At 60.5% G+C, this 20,095-nt stretch overlaps 1 protein-coding gene across 1 annotated transcript in view; it reads left to right on the top strand.

Moving 5' to 3' along the window:
* The first annotated feature begins 13,438 nt into the window (after nt 1–13,438).
* DGKZ (diacylglycerol kinase zeta) overlaps nt 13,439–20,095 on the top strand; it is a 45,467-nt gene continuing 38,810 nt past the window's right edge. Inside the window, exon 1 of the mRNA XM_052782062.1 lies at nt 13,439–13,767. Within this exon, the coding sequence (XP_052638022.1) occupies nt 13,571–13,767 (197 nt within the window). The 5' untranslated portion in view covers nt 13,439–13,570. The remainder of the gene's footprint in view (nt 13,768–20,095) is intronic.

The following is a 20,095-nucleotide window of genomic DNA, read 5'->3' as shown; positions in this document are numbered from 1 at the left end:
GCCCTGGGTTGACGGGTCCTTTCATTGAGGCATGGTTGTCACGCCAGCCCACACGCACAGCTCCTCACCTCCCGCTCCCTGACTGTCCCGTTTCCTGGCTGCGTGCAGAATTGATTCAGTGCTGGGACCTCATGCTCGGTGTCAGGGGCTAGAAGCAAACTTGCATGTTTTATTTCCAGCAGCACTATGATTTCTTCTGCAGTTCTGAACAAGTCAGAACTGTTCTGCCTCAGTTTCTTCTCCCCCTCCAAAATACCGCTAACATCATCCTCTCGGAGGAAGGAAGATCATGGAAGAAAGTTTATGAGGTGCAATGAGCTCCTCTGATGAAGGGGCTGTACAGGGGTCTGTACAACAAAGACACTGCTAGTAGCACCATGGCTCTGGTCCCATCCTGTCTGAAAAAATACTTAAATCCTTCCGTTAACTGTAAAAGCAGAGCAGCTGTGCTCAGATCGGTAACGACTTGGGACCTGGCTGGCTGTCAGCCTGTACCTCTGACAGTCCATTTACATCTGCAAAAACTGATAGGTTTTGTCCTGATTTTGTGTGAAACACAAGGCAACAGGGGGTCTAGAAAATGAATCTTCATTTTCTAGAAGGCTCCAAGTGGGTTTGTTAGAACTTGGCCATTGAAACAACTCCTTGCAATCAGGCCCTCCACATCTGGAAGGCAGCCCAAGCAGGAGCCCCTCTCAGAGATGGTAAAAGGTGGCTCCGTCTCCCGCCTCTGGCTGGGCTGGTACAGCAGGGCTCTGACTTTGCCACAGGAGGAGGCTATGAGGGCTTGCAAAGATCTCTTTCTGTGGATAAGAATTTCTTGGTGGAGAGGAGTAAAGCACCGAGATGTTGCCACACTGTTGTGACAGGGCTGGCCATTGAACAGTGGCTGGGAGAGACAGGAGCTCTCTTTTCTTGGCTGGGTCTGTACTGCCAAGAGGGGGTTTGACGTGGGATTCATGGTGGGTTAGTCTGACATGGGTTTTACAGACCCCTGCAGAGCTCCCTTCCCCTACACACGCCCACGGATGCAAGGAAACGCCTGACCTTGCCCTGCAGTTTGTGTCCTGGGCCAGAACTAGTTTTAAGTCGAGGTTCTGACTTTTTCTCTGAAGCACCTTGTCCAGAAGCAGCCTTCTACCCCTGTGTCAGTGTGATGCACCGTCCCCTACCGTGTGACCAGGCTTCTCCCTTCACCCACCAGATTTCACCCGAGGGAGGGGGTCCTGCTTTGCTCGCCCCTGTGAAACATCACCCAGCTCTTCGGGCATTGCCTTCCAGGGACATTCTGGCCTGCACCCTTCATGCACGCTCCAAAACGTCAAGGGAAATGGGTGCAAGAGGGGAGCTCTTAAAAGGACGAGTTCTCAGGCTTTGGCTCCTTTAATACTGATGCGGACGGAGCGACCAGAACACCCCGTCCGTCAGGAGCAAATTTCCCTTCATCTTGACAAATCCTCCTAATTCTGCAGTCTACTGGATAACTCTGAGCTGCTCAAAAGAGGCACATTAGGATCTTTTGATCCTCACTATGCCTCCCGAAACACAGCCAGACAATCACACCTAGCAATTTGGCTACAGCGACTAATTAGAGCGGAACAAGAGAATTAGCAAAGCAAGAGGGCACCTTCTTTACAAGTCACCTTCAGCCTCACTCAGTTATGCTGGGTCTGCTCCAAATGCCCCCAGCCAAGATCCGCCACGCCAAGCCGGGCTTTTGCCCATTTAGGGTCACATTTCTAACAAGCCTCTGCACTGTCGATATGTACAAGCCCTGAACAAAAGAACGCGAACAGAACATGGGCTTCATTTTTCAGAGACAAATTATTCCCAACTGTTCTCTGTTACCAGGCCAACTTGAAAAAAAAAAAGGAGAAAAGAATTGGCTTTTGCATCTCACTGCTGCCGAGCAGGCCACTGGCGGTGCGTGGCAGCAACCTGATGGGTATGTTGAGTTTGTTACAGGAGGACATGTGCTATTAGGGCTCTCAGGAGAGCATCCCTGCTCTCCAAGCCTGACGTGGTCCCTTTTGCTGTCAACATTTGGGACTGTGCTAGCAGTTCTCACACGGATCCATCATGGGATTGGCAGGCTTCCGTCCTGCTGCCTGGCAAGGAGCCTGGGCTTTTGGACACCTTCTGGGGAGAACAGGGCGGTCTCACCTCCTGACACCCCCCAGGTGCTGAGGCTTGTTAATAGCGATGGCACCTGGCCCGAGGCTGACCCAGCCCACCTCAGCCTCAACAAATCTGTGTTGATTTTCTAACCTGGTAGCTGAAATGGGGCTTACAGGTGAGCAGGGTGGAGGTTCCTTTTCTTATGCCCAGAGGAGGAGACTGTACCCTCCCAGAGCTTTATTTACTAGAAATGCTGCTTCCTAGGAAGCCCATACCCTACCTGCGCCTGCAAAAAACAAGGATGGGGTCTGTATGGTAACACCAAGCTGCCCTTGCACCATCCCGCATGACCACACAGAACGAAATCCCTGCCGAGGACACAGGCCTGTGCCCCAGGTAAGCAGGTGACCTGGCTGAGCTGAAGGGTGCCTTGGGTGTCAGGAGGAAAGGACTGACCCAACCCCGCTGCCCAGCCACATTGTCCCCAGCCGGTGTCTGCCTGCTCTTCCCACGTCCTCAGGTTGCTCTGATGGCATCCTCCAAGGGAAAGGTGACCCCCTTAGTGACAGACATGTGAAACGTCCTGCAGAGACAGGTGGGTAGAGAGATGCAGAAGCCTGAGCAATCCTTTACCTCCCCTCATGCAGGCACATCCCGTGATGTCTCCTCTTCTCCAGACACACAAAATCTGGACGCGCTGCCTGTGTGACAGCCGTATGGTTTGGCACATGGGTAGAAAGGGGCAAAATCCTCTGGTGGCTGCTCCTCCCCCAGAGGCGCTTTCTGTAGCACAGGATCAGCCCCCGTGGGAAGGCAGGAGGTACCCACTGTCCTGTCCCTCTCTCTCCCTCAATCAGAGGTGCTGTGACCCCAGAGCTCTGCTGTGCCTGGCTCTTGGGAGGTTTCCTACAATAAGGACCTCAGCTTCCCTCCCCGAAACTCCTTACCTATGGCACTGATGATGCAGCCATCAGTGAGAAATACCCCCCAGGTGGCTCTCCCCTCCTTCCCGCACCCGGACCCCATGTACCCCCAGCCTCCAAATTGCATCCACCCCAGCCTGGCCATCCCCTTCCTCAGCACGGCGGCCACTGACTCCTTCAACAGTGAGCGACGAGACAGATGTTTGCCAAAATCTCCTGGGAGCATGAGTGGACCTGCATCCTCCATCCTCTGTAGCTCCTCTGGGCAGCCCAGCTCTGCCCTGCCCTGGCAGCCCAGCCAGCACAGGTGAAGGTGGGTCTCATAGCACATGGCCAATGCGGGCACCCCAGGCTGGGGTGAGCCCCGGGGCAGGCAGGGAGGCATCACCCAGTGGGTAGTGAGCAGCAGTGAGGTGCCACAGGTCCCTCTGCACCAGCCGGGTACCCACCGCTTCTCCCTTCCCACAGCCTGCTCCCAGCCTCCACGGTGCCCGTGGGTGGCAGGAGGACGGGGAACAGGGCCGTGCATTGGTGCAGGGAGTGCTGGCAAACTCCCAGGCACGTCTCTATCCCAGCAAGCGAAGGTGAAGCTGCTTCCCGGGGGCCAGCTCTGCCTGTCAGGGAGGGCTTGCCCAGCAGCACTCCGGCTTTCAAGGGGAACAAACCCCCTGTGGGGGCTGGAGGGGCTGAGTCACACAGTGAGGAGGGTGCGGGGCTCCCCACAAGTCACGACTGTGCGGAGGAGCGGGCTCGGGGGCTGCCGTGCCCCAGGGAGGCACAAGTCCCCCGGCAGGTGCAGGACGGGGGTGGGATGTCATCGTGACATTTAGGGCCAGACAAAGGTTCAGTAACTTGAACTGGAGGTGCCGGTGGGCTGGTTTCCAGGGAAAGGCACAGCCCTTCTCCAGCCCCTGCTGCTTCCCAGGTTGGGGTCAGGAGTGGTGTGGGAATGTGCCCTACCACGGCACCCTGCAGCAGAGGTGCCACAGGGCTGCACGGAGGTGATGGGGAGTGCTGGCAAGAGGGATAAGCTGCTCCTGATAACTCCCAAGGTGATAAAACAGTCAGAGCAGACTGAGGACATGTTCCAGCTCCTGTCACGCTAGCCCTTCATGGGAAGACACTGGGATTAGGGGTGACAGCAGTGTGTACTTGATGTAACACGTGACTGTAGGACCTTGCCATGCAGGGGGTGGCTCTTACAGACCTGAAGCTCAAATTTTCCAGTGCCCAGCAGGTAAAGCCTTAGCATGTGAATCTGGGGCAGAACAAATCCAAAACAAGCAGCGAGACACATACGGGAGCTTTGTGGGGATCTCTCACCCCAGCTGGCAGCCACAGCACTGGGGCTGGCAAGGCTGAGGCAGGTGAGAGCTGGGACTGGGGTCACTAAGTCCAGTCCCAGCCCAGGACGGAGATGATGCAACTCTCCTGATGGATGTGGGCAGACGACAGAAAGGCCTTTCTACCTCTGGATGCCAGGATTGGAGAAAAAAATGCCTTGGATTAGTAAAAAGCAGAGATAATGTGGCCTCCCAAGCGGCAAGGAGCCGAGTGATCCTGCTGGGAGGAGGGAAGCCATGCTACAGCCATACCTCTCCTTGGGTACCACTGCCGAAAGCTGGGGACCCCATCCCCAGACAGATCTCATCTCATTGCTCTGCTGGGGCTGCTGTCACAGTTTTCCAGGCTGCCTGACTTTACCTGACTGCGCGTCTGGTTAAGATGAGCGGCTGAGACCCAGCTCCGTGAGGAGCAGCCCTTGCAGGCAGGCAGACACCAGCCGGGCTGCGAGCAGCGAGGGGCAGCCGAGTTGTCACCCTCCTCTGCCTCCCTGGCCTCCGAAGGGTTAAGTGCCAGTTTCCGAGTGTCTCTAAGGTGACACCAGGCTGCCTCGCTCGGTGCAGCCCTCTGCAGTCCCCCTCCCCACGCACAGACTCACTTTCTGCTTTGTCTTTTGAGGGCTGCTGCAGGATCCGTGCACAGGCACCTTCCTCGCTGCCTACCTCTGCCTGCCTCTCCCGCTCGGCTGCTGCTGCTGGGGACACCGAGGGACTCGCCTGGTCCTGGGGGAACCTCCCAGAAGGCTCCTCAAGCTCTCCTTCGCTTGCTGGGAGCATCGCCATCCCTGGACGTGCTCTCTCGTAAGACCCCTTCTCCCGCTGAGCGCCGCATTTCCCACTCCCTCCTCACCGCCCTCGCAGTGCCGGCACCTCCGAGGAGCAGCACCAACATCTCCGGGTTTCTGTCAGCTATACCTCTGCTTCGCAGCGGCAGGGCAGCAGAGACAGAGGGAGGCTGAGCTGCGGCGCCTAGGCTGCCCAAACTGCTATCAAGAGGCCAATAAATACCACTGCAAAAAGTTGGACGCTGCTTTTTCTCTGTGCTTGTGCTCCCCCGGGGAGTTTAGCCTCGCTGGGATTGTCCCACAGCCCTGGGGAGGCGAAGTGGAGCAGCACTGTGGGACCCTGTGGGGCTGGACCGAGCTGCCCGAGAGGTTGTGGGGGCAGAGCAGGACTCCCCGCCTGGAGAGACACCTCACTCCAGCATGGCTGAAGGTCCCGGGAGCCGGAGAGACTTCACCCCAGCCAGGGGCGATGGAGAGGCGGCCGGGGGGGCTGCGGCGAGCCTCCGGGGAGCGGCAGATGCAGAGAGCACTGGGCGAGCACAACGCTTGGGCCTCTGTGGCGTGAATCCAGCTTGGGAGATGAGAGGGGCGGTGGCGGAGGTGGAGGAGCAGTTCCTGCACTTGGCCATCAGAAAGCAGGTCTCCTACAGGTAGGAGCCCCCGCGTCCCCAAGCACCGGGGCTGGCTGGGGTGGATGAGTGCCTTGTCCTGGGGGCATCTCCCTCCTACGGGGTCAGGGCTGGCTCTTCGCACCCACCACCAGTGCCTTCCCAGCAGAAACCATCTGAGCACAGGGACAAGGGGACCAGTTAGCCGTTTCCCTCCCCACCCATGCAACAGCCCCCTCTGCAGTGGCAGTCCCCTTGTCACCCTTGCAGACCCCCTTATTCTTCCTTCTACCCAACTCCCCTTTCCCATCCCAGGGCTGTGATGCCTCCCAGGCCCTTCTCCAGGCAGTCCATGCCCAATGGCCTCCCACCAGCTGTGGCACGGGGCCGTGGGCTGGACGTTTCCCTCTTTCTCTGTAGCGCCTTATCGCTGTCCAGTGCACTGGATACAAGGGACTTCCGACAACATCGATTCTCCTCTTCCTCCTCTGCCCCAAGGCAAATGTCCCCTTGCTTGATTCCCAGGTCCAGCAACGTTGATCTCACCTGGGGAGACTGAGCAGTGGTGCAAAGATGAAGGGGCTGAGATTGGGGCTTATCTGAAAACGTGCCCTTTGGGGGCACCTTGCAGCAAGAGGAGTATCTGTCCTAGCTTTTGGTGTGACTCTTCTGCTGGGACTACTCTGCTTACCCACCCCTGCTATAGCCCAGCAAAGCTGGTGGAGGCAGAATGGTTTTCATAGCTGCCAGGGAACTTACGGGAGCCACTGCCTGGTGATGCTCAGGTGAGCTCCTATTCCCAACTCCAGCCATACTGTCTGAAATCCTGCTTGGGTCAGCACCTCCAGGAGCTCAGCTCTATTCTTTCTCTCGCAGCGAATAAGATCTGGTGTCTCATTCTCCTCTTTCTTTCACTGTTTAAGCCCTTCTACCATTTAGTATCCCCAAACTTTACAGAATGGCTCTCAGATGTAAGTGAGGAGAAATCCTTCAACCCTGCACCTGCCTGGAGTAAAAGTGAGCACTTGCAGAACTGACCCTGGGCTGCTGTGAGGGTCTGGGAATGAGCAGAGGGGAGAAGGCAGGAGCTGCCTCCCTACCCTTCTCCTGAGCTGGCTTGGTCCAGGGACATGTCTGTGTCCTCCTGGGCTCAGTGTCACCATGTCATGCTGTGCTCAGCAAATGCCAGGTAGTTTACAAGCAGGTGGAAAACCAGCACGGAGGATCTTGGTGCCATGCCTGCTGCCGTGGCGGGCAGAGGCTGGATGAGCCGTCCTGCTGCTGGCCTGGGAGTCGGGGACCCCCAGGGCACAGAGTTCTGCTGGGGGGGCAGATTTCGGGCAGGAGCTATCTGTCTCCCCCCGGCTGCACTCCCACTCGTGCAGCTGCCCTTCTCTCCCCTTGCAAGGGCTGCAGTGCAAACTGAGCAAATTGCTCTCTAATACTGCGGTAATGGGAACTAATGGGAAACCGTATTAGTGCCTGCAGAGCAGGAGGGGCCCTGGAGCTGACTCATCTCCAGCACTTATTATTCCTGCAGTGGGTGGCGAACAGGAGCCGGGGTGGCAGAGTCCTCCTGGAGGCAGCCCTTCATCCCTGAGCCTCGCCGTGAGCTGGGACAACTCCCACCGGCCCTCATTCGGTACCCAGCGCTGCTCGCTGAGGCGCTGGGCAGAGCTGGGAGGGTCTCTGCACTGACGCCACCGAGGATGAGGGATTACCGTGCCGAGCGGAGCAGGCAGAGCAGGATTTTCTCCTCTTAGCTGTCTTCCTCCAGATGTGCACAACACGTTTTGCAAATGGATTAGCCAGCTGCAATAATCCAGCCTCCCCACGGGAGGAAGGGACCGTATTGCAACCTAATTTAATCAACCTGAATTTGCTCCAGAATTGTCTAAGGTTGCTGGGGATTGTTTACATCCTGCTCGTCCTACCCTGGCCACGCCAGGCAGGCGGCTCCGCTGACATGCTCCAGCCCATGCCGCCCTTCCGCAAAGCGCTTCTGTCCTCCTCAACCCTCACAAGGGGTCTCTTTGCAAGAGGCTTTGCTCCGTCCAACGCAGGCTTTGCAGAAGCGAGGAGTCTGGCTGGGTCGGAGGGGATGCCGTAGCTACCTGCAGGCCAGCGGCGAGGGAAGAGGCGATGTTTGGGATGAGCTGCTTCCTCCACCCTCCGTTTCGGGCAGCTGAGCAAAGCGAAGGGGAAACAGGAGAGGAAGTGTCTGGGGGTGGAAATCTGCTTGTGCCGTCCTGTGACACCCACGCGGGGTCGGGTCTGGCTGCTCCCTGGGGCAGGTCGGGTGGTGATGGAGCCGTTGCCCAGAGCTGGGCTAACCTTTCATCAGGTGCCCCTCCTGCAGCACAAGAAGCCCCGAGAGGGCTGACAGAAATCCCCTCGCTGTGCTGCCTGGCTCTGGAGGCACTTACCGAACCCCGGTGCGGAATTTGGAGGATGTCCTCCGTGGGCTGTGGGCAACACATGTGTCCTCAATGTCAAGCGAAGGTTGGAGGCCCTAGTCCTCCTGCTGCCAACCTGCCTGTTCCTGCTGGGACCCATTAGTCATCACAAGGGGTAGGCGGCATGAGCTGCTATATAAAGATTTTGAAATGAGCAGAAATGATATTAAGCCCATGGAAATAAAGTGCCTTCCATAAATAGCTGCCAGGGTGTATGGAGGCGCCTTGGGCGGGTGGAAGAGAGCTCAGCACTCAGGTTATATTTAGGGCTTTGAGTAGCAGTTTCGTGCCAAACTTATTAATGATGCTGGCTTGTGCACCAGATTTGCACGTTCTGGGACAATCTTCCCAGTAGGGAGGTGCCTCTGGAACGCCAGAAGGACCCCGTGCTCTCTGTCACCACAACAAACCCTGAGCAAGCGCCAGGGCTTTGTGCCTTGCTTGCCGGAGAGTCGCTTCGGCCAAGGGGAGTCCGAAGACAGCTCCTGCTAGCCTCGGGTGTCTCTACCAAGGTTTTGCGGTGGGGCAGGAGCATCTCCAGCTCACCGAGTGAGGCAGCTCCAGTGGAAGCAAAGCGAGTTAGAGGCTGGAGGAACTTTGCTCTAGGAAAAAGCCCTGTGACCTGGAGCCGGGGAGGGCTGAGACAGGCGCTGGCTGGCCGCAGCAGCACCCTGCAGCCTCTCCTGTGCAGTTCTGGGCTCGCTGTCATGTTCAGCACTTTCTCAGTTGCTTTTGGGGTGACACTTGCAGCGGTGGCCTTTTTCACTGTCGCCGCTCCCAGCAACCCAGCCCGCAGCCGTGTTTACCCAGAAAGGAAACCACAAGCGCACAAAAGCTCGCTGCACAGGCTCCCCGCAGGCTACATTTATGGGGTGAAGGATGTGCTGGGTGTCAATGCAGTCGCCTTCTGTTCTCAGCCACCTCTGGAGGCAGCACCCGGCACAGCCCATGCACCATAGGGCTCCTCACAGGTATCTTGTGGCAGTGGGAAGAGGGGTCCCCGTGGCCCTCTGTGCCCCCCAGCCTGGCATTAGCCCCCGTGGAGCAAAGCGGAGCGTCCCCTTGCCAGCTCCTGTCCCCGCTAGCGAGATGTGGGGCACGTCAGCTGGCAGATAGGATGCAGTTAATGCATCTCACAGGCTGTTCTGTGCCAGGGAGCTAAATATAACCCAGAGAGCGGCTGCTTTGTAATGTAAATAGCAAGGGAGCTTGGGCACGGGCACAGGCAGGGCAGAGGGGAGAGCTGGCAGGGCCTGCTGTGGAGAGGGAGGTGGGAGCCCTGTGGAGCCAGGGAAGCTGGTTGCAGGTCTCTGCCGTCTTCTCTTCCTTCTGCCTTCAGATCTGGCTGGGCTCTGGGTTTTCGTGAAGTCTCAGGGCAGAGGGCGTGCAGCCCCTCCGTCCCAGCTGAGCAGGGCAGGGGCTGGGGAGGAAGGAAAGGAGAGCCTCCAGCTGCAAGGAGAGAGGGGCAGAGGGGGTGCCTCCTTCCTCCGAGTCCTGCCTGCTAGCCTTTTAATCACGTTAGCCTGGCTGTGCAGAGCAGCATAATCAAATTCCCATTCATTCCCAGCAAGCTGAGCCTGCTCCGCTCTGACAGAGACATCTGTCTCTGCTGCATCCCTCTGTGCAGCTGGGGAAAGGAGATGGCTGGCACCCGCTGGCACGGCCAGAGGTAAGCTCACAGCGCTGGAAAGTCCTAAGGAGCGGGTGGGTCCTCACAGACCTTGGTCAGGGGGGTGACGAGCAGGTGTCTCACCATCCCCTGCCCTGAGAGCCAGAGACAAGCTCTGCTTGCTGGGCATAGCGCTTGCGAGAGGTCCCAAGCGCCGTGGCAGTCCCACCGCTGGTGGTCGGCCCCGCCGTCAGGTTTGGAGTCAGCATCACGCAGTGCTCCGTGAGCAGCGCTGGCGTGTATTCACTCCCTGGCTCTCATCCTTGGATGCTCCTAGGTGCAAGGCGGTGGTAAACTGTGGATTGGGCTCTGTAAGAAGAGACGGAAACATCCCAAGAGGTAGTTTTGAAGAAACTGGGAGGTTGTGGGTACAGCCTGGCTCTGCAGGGACATGCCTGCAGCAGTGCCAGGGCAGGGCAGCGTAACGCAGCCCTAAGCCCCCATCTTAAGTCAGACACCACGCTGCTGCCAGAGGGGATGCTCCTGTCCCCCCTCCTGCTGATGTCCACGTCAGGAAGGCCAGGAGACACCGTTAGCCTTCCCCGGTTGTCCCCGCAGTGGGGGTGTGCAGGGGGAGCGCGGGGTGGGACTCCCCGAGAGCAGGCCAGCAGGGAGGTTGTGTTAGGGGCAATGCGAAACTGCATCCGCACCCTCCTGGGTGTGGAGAGCTGGGATCCCTGAACCGAAATTGCCAAAATTGTGGGAAAATGCGGTAGGGGCCATCCCCTCCCTTATCTGATCCCAGCTCACAATGACTCCCACAGGCAGGTATCCCACCAGGTTTGGGCTAAGCAGGCAGCTTAACCCTTTCCTCACCAGGGGGACTACACACACTAGCACACAGAGATGGGGGTGTGCTGGATCACAAAACCACCCAGCACTGTGACCCCCATCCCTCTCCAGTGTTGTTCTACAGAGAAGCCAGTGCCAGCAGGGTTGTCCCCTCTGGTCTCCTGACCAAGAACAGCCAGAACTGGGCTTTCTGTGGGATCCCCCGTGGTTTTGCACCAAGCCCAAGGGACAGGACTGTGGGAGGACACACGGACACAGCGCAGAGAGGAGGGCGAAGGTCCTGGGGCAGGGCCTGTAACTTCTCCAACAGCCTCACCAAGCCCCCATAAGAGGACTGGACAGCAACGCCGCGAGTCAGCACAAAACGTGAAAAGGAAACGTCTGCAGGCAGGGAGCAAATGCGACCAACCCATCACGACATGCAAAGCGGCGGGCATGACAAACCCTTTCGGTGATAACAAAACCTCTCCCCTCCCCGATCTCTGAGCTGGAGTAAGGCATCCAGGACCTGCCTTTTCCTCCCTCCTCACAGTAATTAGTGCAGTGGGTTGTGTTCAGTTTCAGAGCTCACCAGGTGAGATCAAGGTCTGCCGATGTGGGTTTTTTTTTCCTTTTGATGACGGAGTCTAAAGCAAGACCATGTGCCCCTTTAGAAACGCCATCCGTGCGGGCTGCAGGGGCTGGCTCTGCTCGCTTGCTTTTTTCCAGCCGCACGGACCCCCTCACTGATCTGAAGGTCTGCTGGAGCCAGAGCGCACCGAGCAGTGCCTGGTTGTGAAGAGCTGGGCTTTTTGGAGCTGGGGATAGGCTGAGCCTGCAGGCTCTCGCTGTGCCCTGCAGCCCTGCACCAGGGGATGGATGACAAATGTCAGTCTGTCTCTTCGCTTTTTGGAGGCTGGCCCGCAGCCTCCCAGATGCTCACGCTTCCCACAGTCCCCATATCTGTCTTACCCAGGTGGTTTTTCAACAAACCCTGACGCAGGGCGAGCAGAAGCTCATGGCTGCAGGGTGTTTGGAGACCCGCCGCACAGGGGGGACGCATACAGCCGGGGGGGTTGCGAGTGCCGCGGTGCCACGTGGGGCGAGGACGCGCATGGCACAGGGTGGGCGGCAGGAGGACGACCCCACTGCCATGGCCCGGTTTGCACGGCGGTGCCGGGGCAGCTTTGGGAGAGGGGGGCTTTCTCGAGCCTGGGGGCTTTCAAAGAGCCACCCAACAAAGGAGGCACGGCTCCTCGGTGCGCAGCCCGGCGCGCCAGGGCGTGCTCTCGCTCGCCGAGGGCGCGCACGAGGCTTCTCCGGAGAGGGCCCGGCAGAGGAGGTGGCCCCGCGCCGTGGGCTGCCGGGGGAAGAGTGCCGTGCAGCCGGCTGCGATGACAGCCGCCCTCACACTTCCAGGAAGTGCAGAGAGAGGAACCAGGTGGAGGGTGCAAACAAAGACGGGGCCCCGGGTGGGCGGCGGAGCGCTGCCAGGGACCTGCCCTCGGGATGACTCCGGAAAGCGGCCGCCGGGGGAGGAAGAGCGAGAGTGAACCCCGGGCCGGCTGAGCGCATCAGCTCGTGCTGTGGCAGATGTGGCGGCACCGCTCCTGGGACGTTCCCCAGAGCCCTCCGGGGGACGCAGATACGAGGTACCTGCCGAGCCGGGCTCCGCCGCCTTCCTCTTGCTCTCAGGGGGGCCGAGGTGTTGCGGCTGGCGCTGACAGCCCCTGCTTCGGGGTTTGGGGGAAAGGCTTCCCGTGCTTTCCTGGTGCCTCGCCAGCGATACCCTCCTCTCCTCCCGGCGCCAGCGCCTGGCTTGTGCGGCGCAACCTCCCCAGCGGAGATGTCAGAGGGCCGCGCGGGCGCTCTCGACGCCGAGCCTGCAAGTGCGCAGGGTCAGCGGGGCTTTGCCTGGGCTGCCGGGTTCCTGCTGCAGCTGGTGGGAGCCCGAAGATGCGTCCCCATCCCCACTGGTCCTCCTGGGCACGGTTGGTGCTCGAGGTGGCCGGCAGGACCTGCCCCGAGTGGGTTACTGGTCAGCACCGGCGGCTGTGCTGGGCTGGCAGCTGGGACGCTGCCTGCGCAGCCCCTGCAGCCCTGCCTTTCAGCCTGGCTTGGCACCCTTGGGGAAGCAGGGGGGAGAAGCAGCCATCACGGCCAGCTCCCATTTTCCATGCAAAAGAGGGCTGCCCATCGCTCCTGCCAGGCGGGGTGAGCGTTTCCTCGCTGAAGGCAGCCGCAGCACCGCCCGCCATGTGGAGCAGGCCAGCCCCTGCCCTCGGAGCCTGCCGGCCGCCCAGCCAGGGGTCCCCCTGGGAGACAGGGAGAAGCGGGGCAGGCGGCTCGCCGGGCTGGGTATAAACGCCGACAGGGAGCCGCAGCGTCCGCCTCGGCGACAAGGCCGGCGGTGGCTCCCGGTCCCCGGAGAGGGCGGCGGCGGCGGCGGTGGTGGCGGCGGGGCTGTTGGCTCCGTGTCCCGTCCCCCCCCGCCTCCCCCGTCCGGCGCTGAACAATGGGAGGCGGAGAAGGAGGAGGAGGCTCCGCTTCTGCCGCCGAGCCCCTTCCCGAGCGCGGGGCGGCGGCGGGGCTGACACTCGATTTCCTGAGCCGGCAGCGCCGGGCGCCGGGCCCGCTGCTGCCGCCGCCGCCGCCTCCGACCTCCGCCGCCGCGGGGCGCCCCCAGCCCCGCTCCCCGCGCGGTCTCCGGGGCGGCGGCAGGGGGCGCTGGCGGCTCGGCTCGGCTCGGCGGGGCCGCCGGTGCGCGGCCGCACTTCCTGCCGGTGCCGGCGGGGCGGGAGGCCCGGCCGGCCGCGCCTCCCCGCCCCGGCCAGTGCCCTCCCCTGGCGCGGGGCGGCTGTTAGCGGTGGCGGCGGCGCGGAGCCCCGAGGCCGGCCATGGAGGCGGCGCGGCCCCCGCCGCCCGGCGGCTCGTCCTCCGCCTCCTCCTCCTCCTCCTCTTCCACCACCACCGCCGCTGCCGCCTCCTCCGGGGCGTCGGGCGGCGCCGAGCCCGAGCGGGGGCCGCCGCCGCCTCCGCTGGGCCGCCGGCACAGCAACAAGCGCTTCACCGGCCTCAAGCTCTTCGGGCGCAGGTGAGCACCGGGCGGGGCGGGCGGCCGGTAGCGGGACGGCGGGTGCCGCCGGGCGGGCGGGCTCCGGGGAGAGCTTCCCCCGCCTCCCCGGTACCTGGCGGCGGGGACGGAGCAGGCCGGTCCCCCGGGGCAAGGGCTGGCCACGGGCGGGCGGCTGGAGCATCCTGAACGGAGGCTGCGGAGCAGCTGCCTCGCCTCGGCCCGAGGGCGAGCCTCCCGCCGCCGGGCGGCTGTCAGCGGGCAGCCGCATCCCGGACCCGCCGCGCCGGGCCCCGTAGAGCGGGGGGTGACCCCGGTTATAAAGTCGGCAACCGGCTGAGCGCGGCCGGCGAGGGCTGTGGGACGTGGTGCGGGGATGAGTTTGCGTTTTCCTGCTTTTGAGCTCTTGACACCAGCAATGGGAAGTTGGGAAGCATCGCCCGTGCTGCGCCCGCTCTGCTCCCCGGAGAATTCGGAGCCTCAACTCTGGAGGATTCGTTTCCACCCGCTCAGAACTGCCCGTCTCCATCCCCGCACACCCGTCCCGTGCTTCAGCTGGGAGATCGGCAGTCCTGCAGCTCCGGGGCCATGGCTGTGCCGGTCCTGTGCTGCCTGCTGGGATCCCGGCTTCCAGCTCCTGGGATCCCGGCTTCGCTCGCTCCCTCCCCAGAGTCAGCCAGGCTCCTTGTGCCCCTCACAGCCTTGCTGTTGGCCTCGTGGGATTTGGGGGATTCTCGGCCCGCGTAAGCAAAGGGGTGCCCCCGCCATCCGGACATGTGTAAAAACATTGAATAACTGAGGTCTGAAGGGACCTCTGGAGGTCACCTGGTCCACCCTGCTGCCTCGAAGCAGGGCTGAATTTGATCAGGCTGCTGATGTTGAGTTTTGAGTGTCACCAAGGTGGAGACTGCACCGCCTCCCTGGGCACCTGCTCCCATGCTTCAGCTCCTGGGTTTTTTTTTTCCCCCCGATATCTCTTCAGTGTTTCCCTTGTTGCAGCCTGTGCCTGTTGTCTCTCAGGTTGTCACTGCGCGCCTCCAGGCACAGCGTCTGGCTCAATCTTCTCTGTACCTTCCCATCAGGTAGCTGAAGACAGTAATAATATTCCCCCTTAACCTTCTCTTCTGTAGGCCAAACGACCCCCGTTATCTCAGCCTCTCCTTGTATCTGATAACTCCTGCTCCAGACTGTCTTGGTGGCTCTGTGCTGAAACTGCTACACCTTGTCAGCATTTTTGCTTTATGGGGGGCCCGAAGCAGGATGCAGTGCTCCCAAGTGGTGTCATGGGTGCTGGATGGGGGAGAGAGGCTCCAATTTCAACCTCCACAGCCAAGATGGAGCTGGGAGTGGAGGGCTTGCAAGGTCACTCCACCACGGACTGGTGTTCTCCTCTGCTCTGGTTTCAGAGCTGGTGGCAGTGGCTGCCTGGAGCTCCTGGCAGCCTCTGGCCTGTCCCCAGTACTGCATGGCATCTCTCTCTGGCTCCCAGGGGTTCGGGCTGCCATTCCTGCAAAGTATATCAGAGCCTACACTGAGGGGATGTCTTCCACGTGTGAACAACCTTCTGCAGCGTGGACATGTGGGGGAGAGGCAAAGTGGGACCGGCACACCCGCCAGGACGGCTGGAAATGCCCGTCAGGTTGTTTGGTGCGTGGATGCTTCTCTTGCTCTTCTTCCACTGACGGTGGACCTGGTTTCCTCCGTTTCAGGGTGATGAATGCAGCACCTGGAGCTGCAGGGGAGCAAGGAGAGATTGCCATGGGCCTCCAAGAAGGAAGGGGCTCCCACACGCGCCTGTGGGAGGTAGGCTCGGTGGGAAGCCATGCAGGATAACTGGCTGCATGCTGCCAAATTCCTCCCCACCTGAGCGTTGGAGCCGAGGGCGACGTGAAGTTCCACTTCCTCCAAGGGAATTGCGGGGGAAGGCTTCGCTGCATTTTCTTTTGGCGAGAAGTACAGCCAGCCCCTACCCTCCAAATGCTTTCCAACAGCCACGGGTGAAGAAATTCGCACCCTTTTTGATTCTGGGCTTTAGCCAGAGCGTATGTGGCTGGGAATCGGGTCTAGAGGAAACTTAGGCAATGGGCAGGAGCTTGCCGGTTAGCAGCAGTGAGCCTCTGGAGAGCCCCGGCTTCGGGGAGAGAGGTCCTCCGAGGTGGGCGTGCGCTGCTGGGCTCTGCGCCCAGTGACACTGGGAAGCACGGCCACGGCCAGGTGAGGGACAGGTCCACAAAATGGCAACCCAGGGCAGATGAGCCCCGAGGGAATTTAAAGCAAAAGAGGGGTGAGCCCCTGAGCTCTGGCCTTTAGTGGTATATTAGTCCCCTGTGTTTTGCAAGCGGGCTTATTTCTGTACCTTGTAATTGCCTTACAGGAGGGTGGAGTAATTGGCTCCAGGGCTGACGGAGACAAGTGCACAATACGTGCATCTGGGCCACAGATGGGTAATTCTTTTAATTGGGCTGATAAAGAGATTGGGGCTGATCAGATAATAGGTGGTTAGGATTAAATTTCCTTCCTAGGTGCCCCATTTCTTGTGCTGTGAGTGAACAGCACAGTTTACCCTTTCCAGGGGGGACTTTGGGTGGGAGCGCGAGTGCTGGGGACAAAGCCCCTTTCTTGCTCTCCCCCATGCTGGAGAGGTGGGATGTGGAAATGGGTCTTCCCTGTGGGCTTTAGGGTCTTTAACGCATCCCCCTTCAGAAGAGGTACGTGCGATGGTTGGGTCTGCTGCAGCAGCGTAAGCAGGGAGCGTAGCTGCTGTCAGGGCAGCCGGTGGGCAGTTGCCCTGCAGAGAGCGTGGGACCAAATTTTCTGCTGTGGTCCTTTGGCAGGCCTGGTGCTGGAGCCTGCATGCGAGCCTGGGGCCGCCTGCCATTGCCCCGGTGAAGGTCTGTGGGTGGCATGGCGTGTGGGTAAATGGCACGCGAGAAACTGAGCCGAGCACCCGCCTACGTCTTTCTGGGATGTTGCTTGTCACCATCTTTTTTGCAGCTTGACGCTCACACCCATGTGAAAGCTGGGGGAGATGTGCCGCTGGGACGACAGCCCGGCCGTCCCCATCCCCGCTGCGCGGGGGGTACCGCCGTGTCCCCTCGAACCTGCTGGCGCTTGGCCGGTGAGCGGGTCCAGCCAGGGTGCAGGGATTTGGGTTTGCTTTCTCCGAGCGTGGGTGTGATAAGAGGGTCTGTGCGGTGGGGTAAGCCCCAGGCACCCTGGCAGGTGGTGGGAAGGAGCCTGAAGTTTGCGATTTGCATGTTGGCAGGCTGAGAGCAGCGCTTACCTCAGGACAGGCTTTTTCACAATGCACCTTGCTGCCAGCTAGTTGTTGAGCAATCCTCCTCCTCCTCCTCCTCCACGCGTGCAGCTTTTGCACGCCTCTAGCTCTGAAACCTTCCACCCTCTGCTCCCCATCCAGCTCGCAGGTGATGGGTGCCATTAGCTGGGCCCGGGCAAGTGACACCCGTGGGAGTCCCCGGGTGTCCCCTGCGGAGACACCTGGGCTTGTTTGCCGGGCAGGTGGGATGTGCCGGGAGAGCTGTTCCCATTGCCATGTTTGCTCTGTGCTCTCTGCTCCGGGAGGTCCTGACCTCCAGTGGGGTAGCTCAGGGACTTTTGATCTTGCCAGGGTCAAAAAAAAAAAAAAAAAAAAAAAAAAAAAAGCACTGGGCACGCTGATCAGCCGTGCCTGTTGGCAGGCTCCCGGTGGGATGAGGCAGGGAAGGATCAGGGTGCGGGAGGCCCGGCTGCTCCCGGAGGCTGGAGTGCTCCGTAGCGTGGTCCCTGCCTGCCACCGGCCTCATCTCTCCAACCCCGGTCACCCCCCGGTGGCTCCGCTGCCCTCCCGAGATCAGAGCAGGGGCTGCCGCAGCGCAATGCACCCGCACTGGAGAAGGTGGCAGGACCTTTAATCTGCTTAGGAGCTGGAGCATCCCTTCCAGGAAACCCTGTAATCTGCTCAAGGAGCTGAGAGGAGGGAGGATAAGGGACCTCTTCCCTCCTTTGAACAAAAACGATGGGAAGAGAGAAGGGCTGCAGGGGGGTAGGGGGGCACTGGGAGCGGGCACGGGCCTTTGCAAGGAGACAGCGTTGGGAGGGGAGAGGCAGAGCCACGGATGTCGCAAGCAGGGAGAGTTTGGGGGCTGTGTGATTGCATGGGTCCTCTCGGGGGCTAAGAGCAGATGCTCGTAGGGCGAGGCTGGCTCCCTGGGACGGGGGGGATGCTCTCGTGGAAGGCAACCTGAGCTCTGGCAGGCCGTTGGGGATGCAGTGTAGGATTTCCTTCTCTCATCGTGGCGTCGTGTCTGGGGAGCAAACAGTCTCCCCAGAGACTTGGCAAAGCCTCTAAATATAACTTCCAGCTCTGCTCGCGGTGGAGCTCTGGTTTCTTTTTCCCAGGTGAAGCTCCGTGAGCTGAAGCTCTTGAGTTAGCTTTCAGCATTCGCTTGCTCGCTCGCTCCTGTAAACAGGTGCTGACTTGGAGATGCTGAGCTCAGGAGCAAAGCTAGGGCTGCAGGCTGAGGCTTAGGCTCCTTGACCCTTGGGCCCATAAACCATCCTTTTTGGAAGAGACGGGGACTGGCAGGAGGTGAATTGCTTCTGCCAGAGACTTTTAGAGGTAGGGACTATGGTACAGGACCTACCTGGGGACACGGACAAGGCATGGAAATAGGGGAAACCTGTCCTGCTGGTTCTTGAGCTGGCACCAGGCTCCCAGGGAATAAGTGCCTCTGTCTGCCATCCTGAGTCCGGGAGCTTTCGCCGGGCCAGCTCTCCAGTATTACAAAAGTAATATCCCGTGTTTCTGTTGCAACTTGCAGGCCTGGCAGCAGCTGCAGGCTCTATTTGGGAGCTGGGAACCTTTCTTCTCCTCCCCATCAGGACATCAGGTCGAAGGTGAAGCTCTGCCAAGGCAAGCGATGAGACTGCGCTGGCCAGGCCAGTGCCCAGGGAGGACAGAGTCCTCCGGTCTGTGCGTGACGCATGTGTTAGACCCAGCGCTGTTCTCCTCCTGCCTGTGGTTTAGGGGTTGATGCCTGGGGATGTAAACTTCGTAGTCAACCGTAGAGCTCTGCCCCAGGGGAAACTCCTCCTCATTGCACCAGGGACTAAGTGAGAGGACCTCTTCCCAGCCTCTGCTGTCCCAGACAGTAGGAGTTAATGGGCCTCCTGCCTCAGCTCTGCCTGCCGGGCAGGTTGTGCTGTCTGGGTTAGCCTGCCAATTCCAGTTTCTACCTGCAGACATTGTTCCCGCACCTAGGAACCGCCTGCCTGATTTTTGCCCATCTCACAAAGATGTCAGCCTTTCCCAGTGGTTCAGGGCCTGGAGAAATGAGCTAAGCATCATCCATCTCAGAGGAGCCCTGCCCAGCCGGCAGGGACTGGTGGGAGCTGGGGACTGGTCGCTGGGGGATTGGGGGATGCTACCCAAAGTGCAGGGCAGACAGAGGTCCGGCCAGCGGTAGTCCCACCTTTGGCTGCCACCCCGTGCTGCCACGTGCCCCAAGTCAGTGGGAGATGCCTTCAGTACGCTTCACGGGCTGCTGCTGCTCCCCTGGCATTACCGCAGGATGCCGTCTCGTGGCGGGCTCTAGCTGCGCCACAGCCTGGTCCCAGCCTCACGGAGGGGCTCCCAGCCGGAGAGGTGTGAAAATCCCACCTGGGACCAGCAGGGAAAAGCTCAGTGTTCGCCCCTTCCCTGGCTCCGCTCACCCCATCTCCCTTCCCCTGCTCTCCAGCTGCAGCTCGGCGGCGCGGGAGCAGCCTCGGCTCCGAAACACGCTGTGGCTTTGCAGAAAGTCACGTGTCCCCACTGGCTGGCTGTCCCAGGAAGTCAGGGCAGCTAACGAAGAGGCTCGTTGCACAGGGTTTTCCCCTTGTTTTGGCGCAGCTCGGCTCCCACAGGAAACGTGGGTGCCGGAACAGCCCGTCCGTCGCTTACCGTTGGCAGCCCAGGTGTGGATCTGGAGCCAGAAAGTGGGGGGACTCCTTCCTGCCTGCTACCCCCTGGCTGGGGGTGGGGGGGTCCCACCTCTTCTCTGGGGCAGCGCATGCCTCATCCTTGAGGATGAGGATGGAGAGTCGTGGGGCAGAAGTACCTAAGTCAGCTCAGAGCTTCTCCCTGAGCTCCTGGCCTCCGGGCATGGCCCGTCGCCAGCCCGGAGAGGGAGCGGGAGGCCATGCAGCTGGCCACGTGCTGGCCCCTCCATGGGAAAGTTCCCTCTCAATCAGATTATCTGTATCTTGTCCTGCCTCGCCGCCCCAGCCGGGAGCTGCTCGGATCCAGCGCTAAGCGTCTTACCGCCCAAGCCTGAGGTCACCACTCAAGGGGACGTGGTGTGGGGCAGGC

Source organism: Harpia harpyja, chromosome 3, assembly GCF_026419915.1.
Source record: "Harpia harpyja isolate bHarHar1 chromosome 3, bHarHar1 primary haplotype, whole genome shotgun sequence".
Classification (NCBI taxonomy): domain Eukaryota; kingdom Metazoa; phylum Chordata; class Aves; order Accipitriformes; family Accipitridae; genus Harpia; species Harpia harpyja.
The sequence above is the reverse complement of the archived record's forward strand: the minus strand, read 5'-3'. Positions and strand labels throughout refer to the sequence as shown.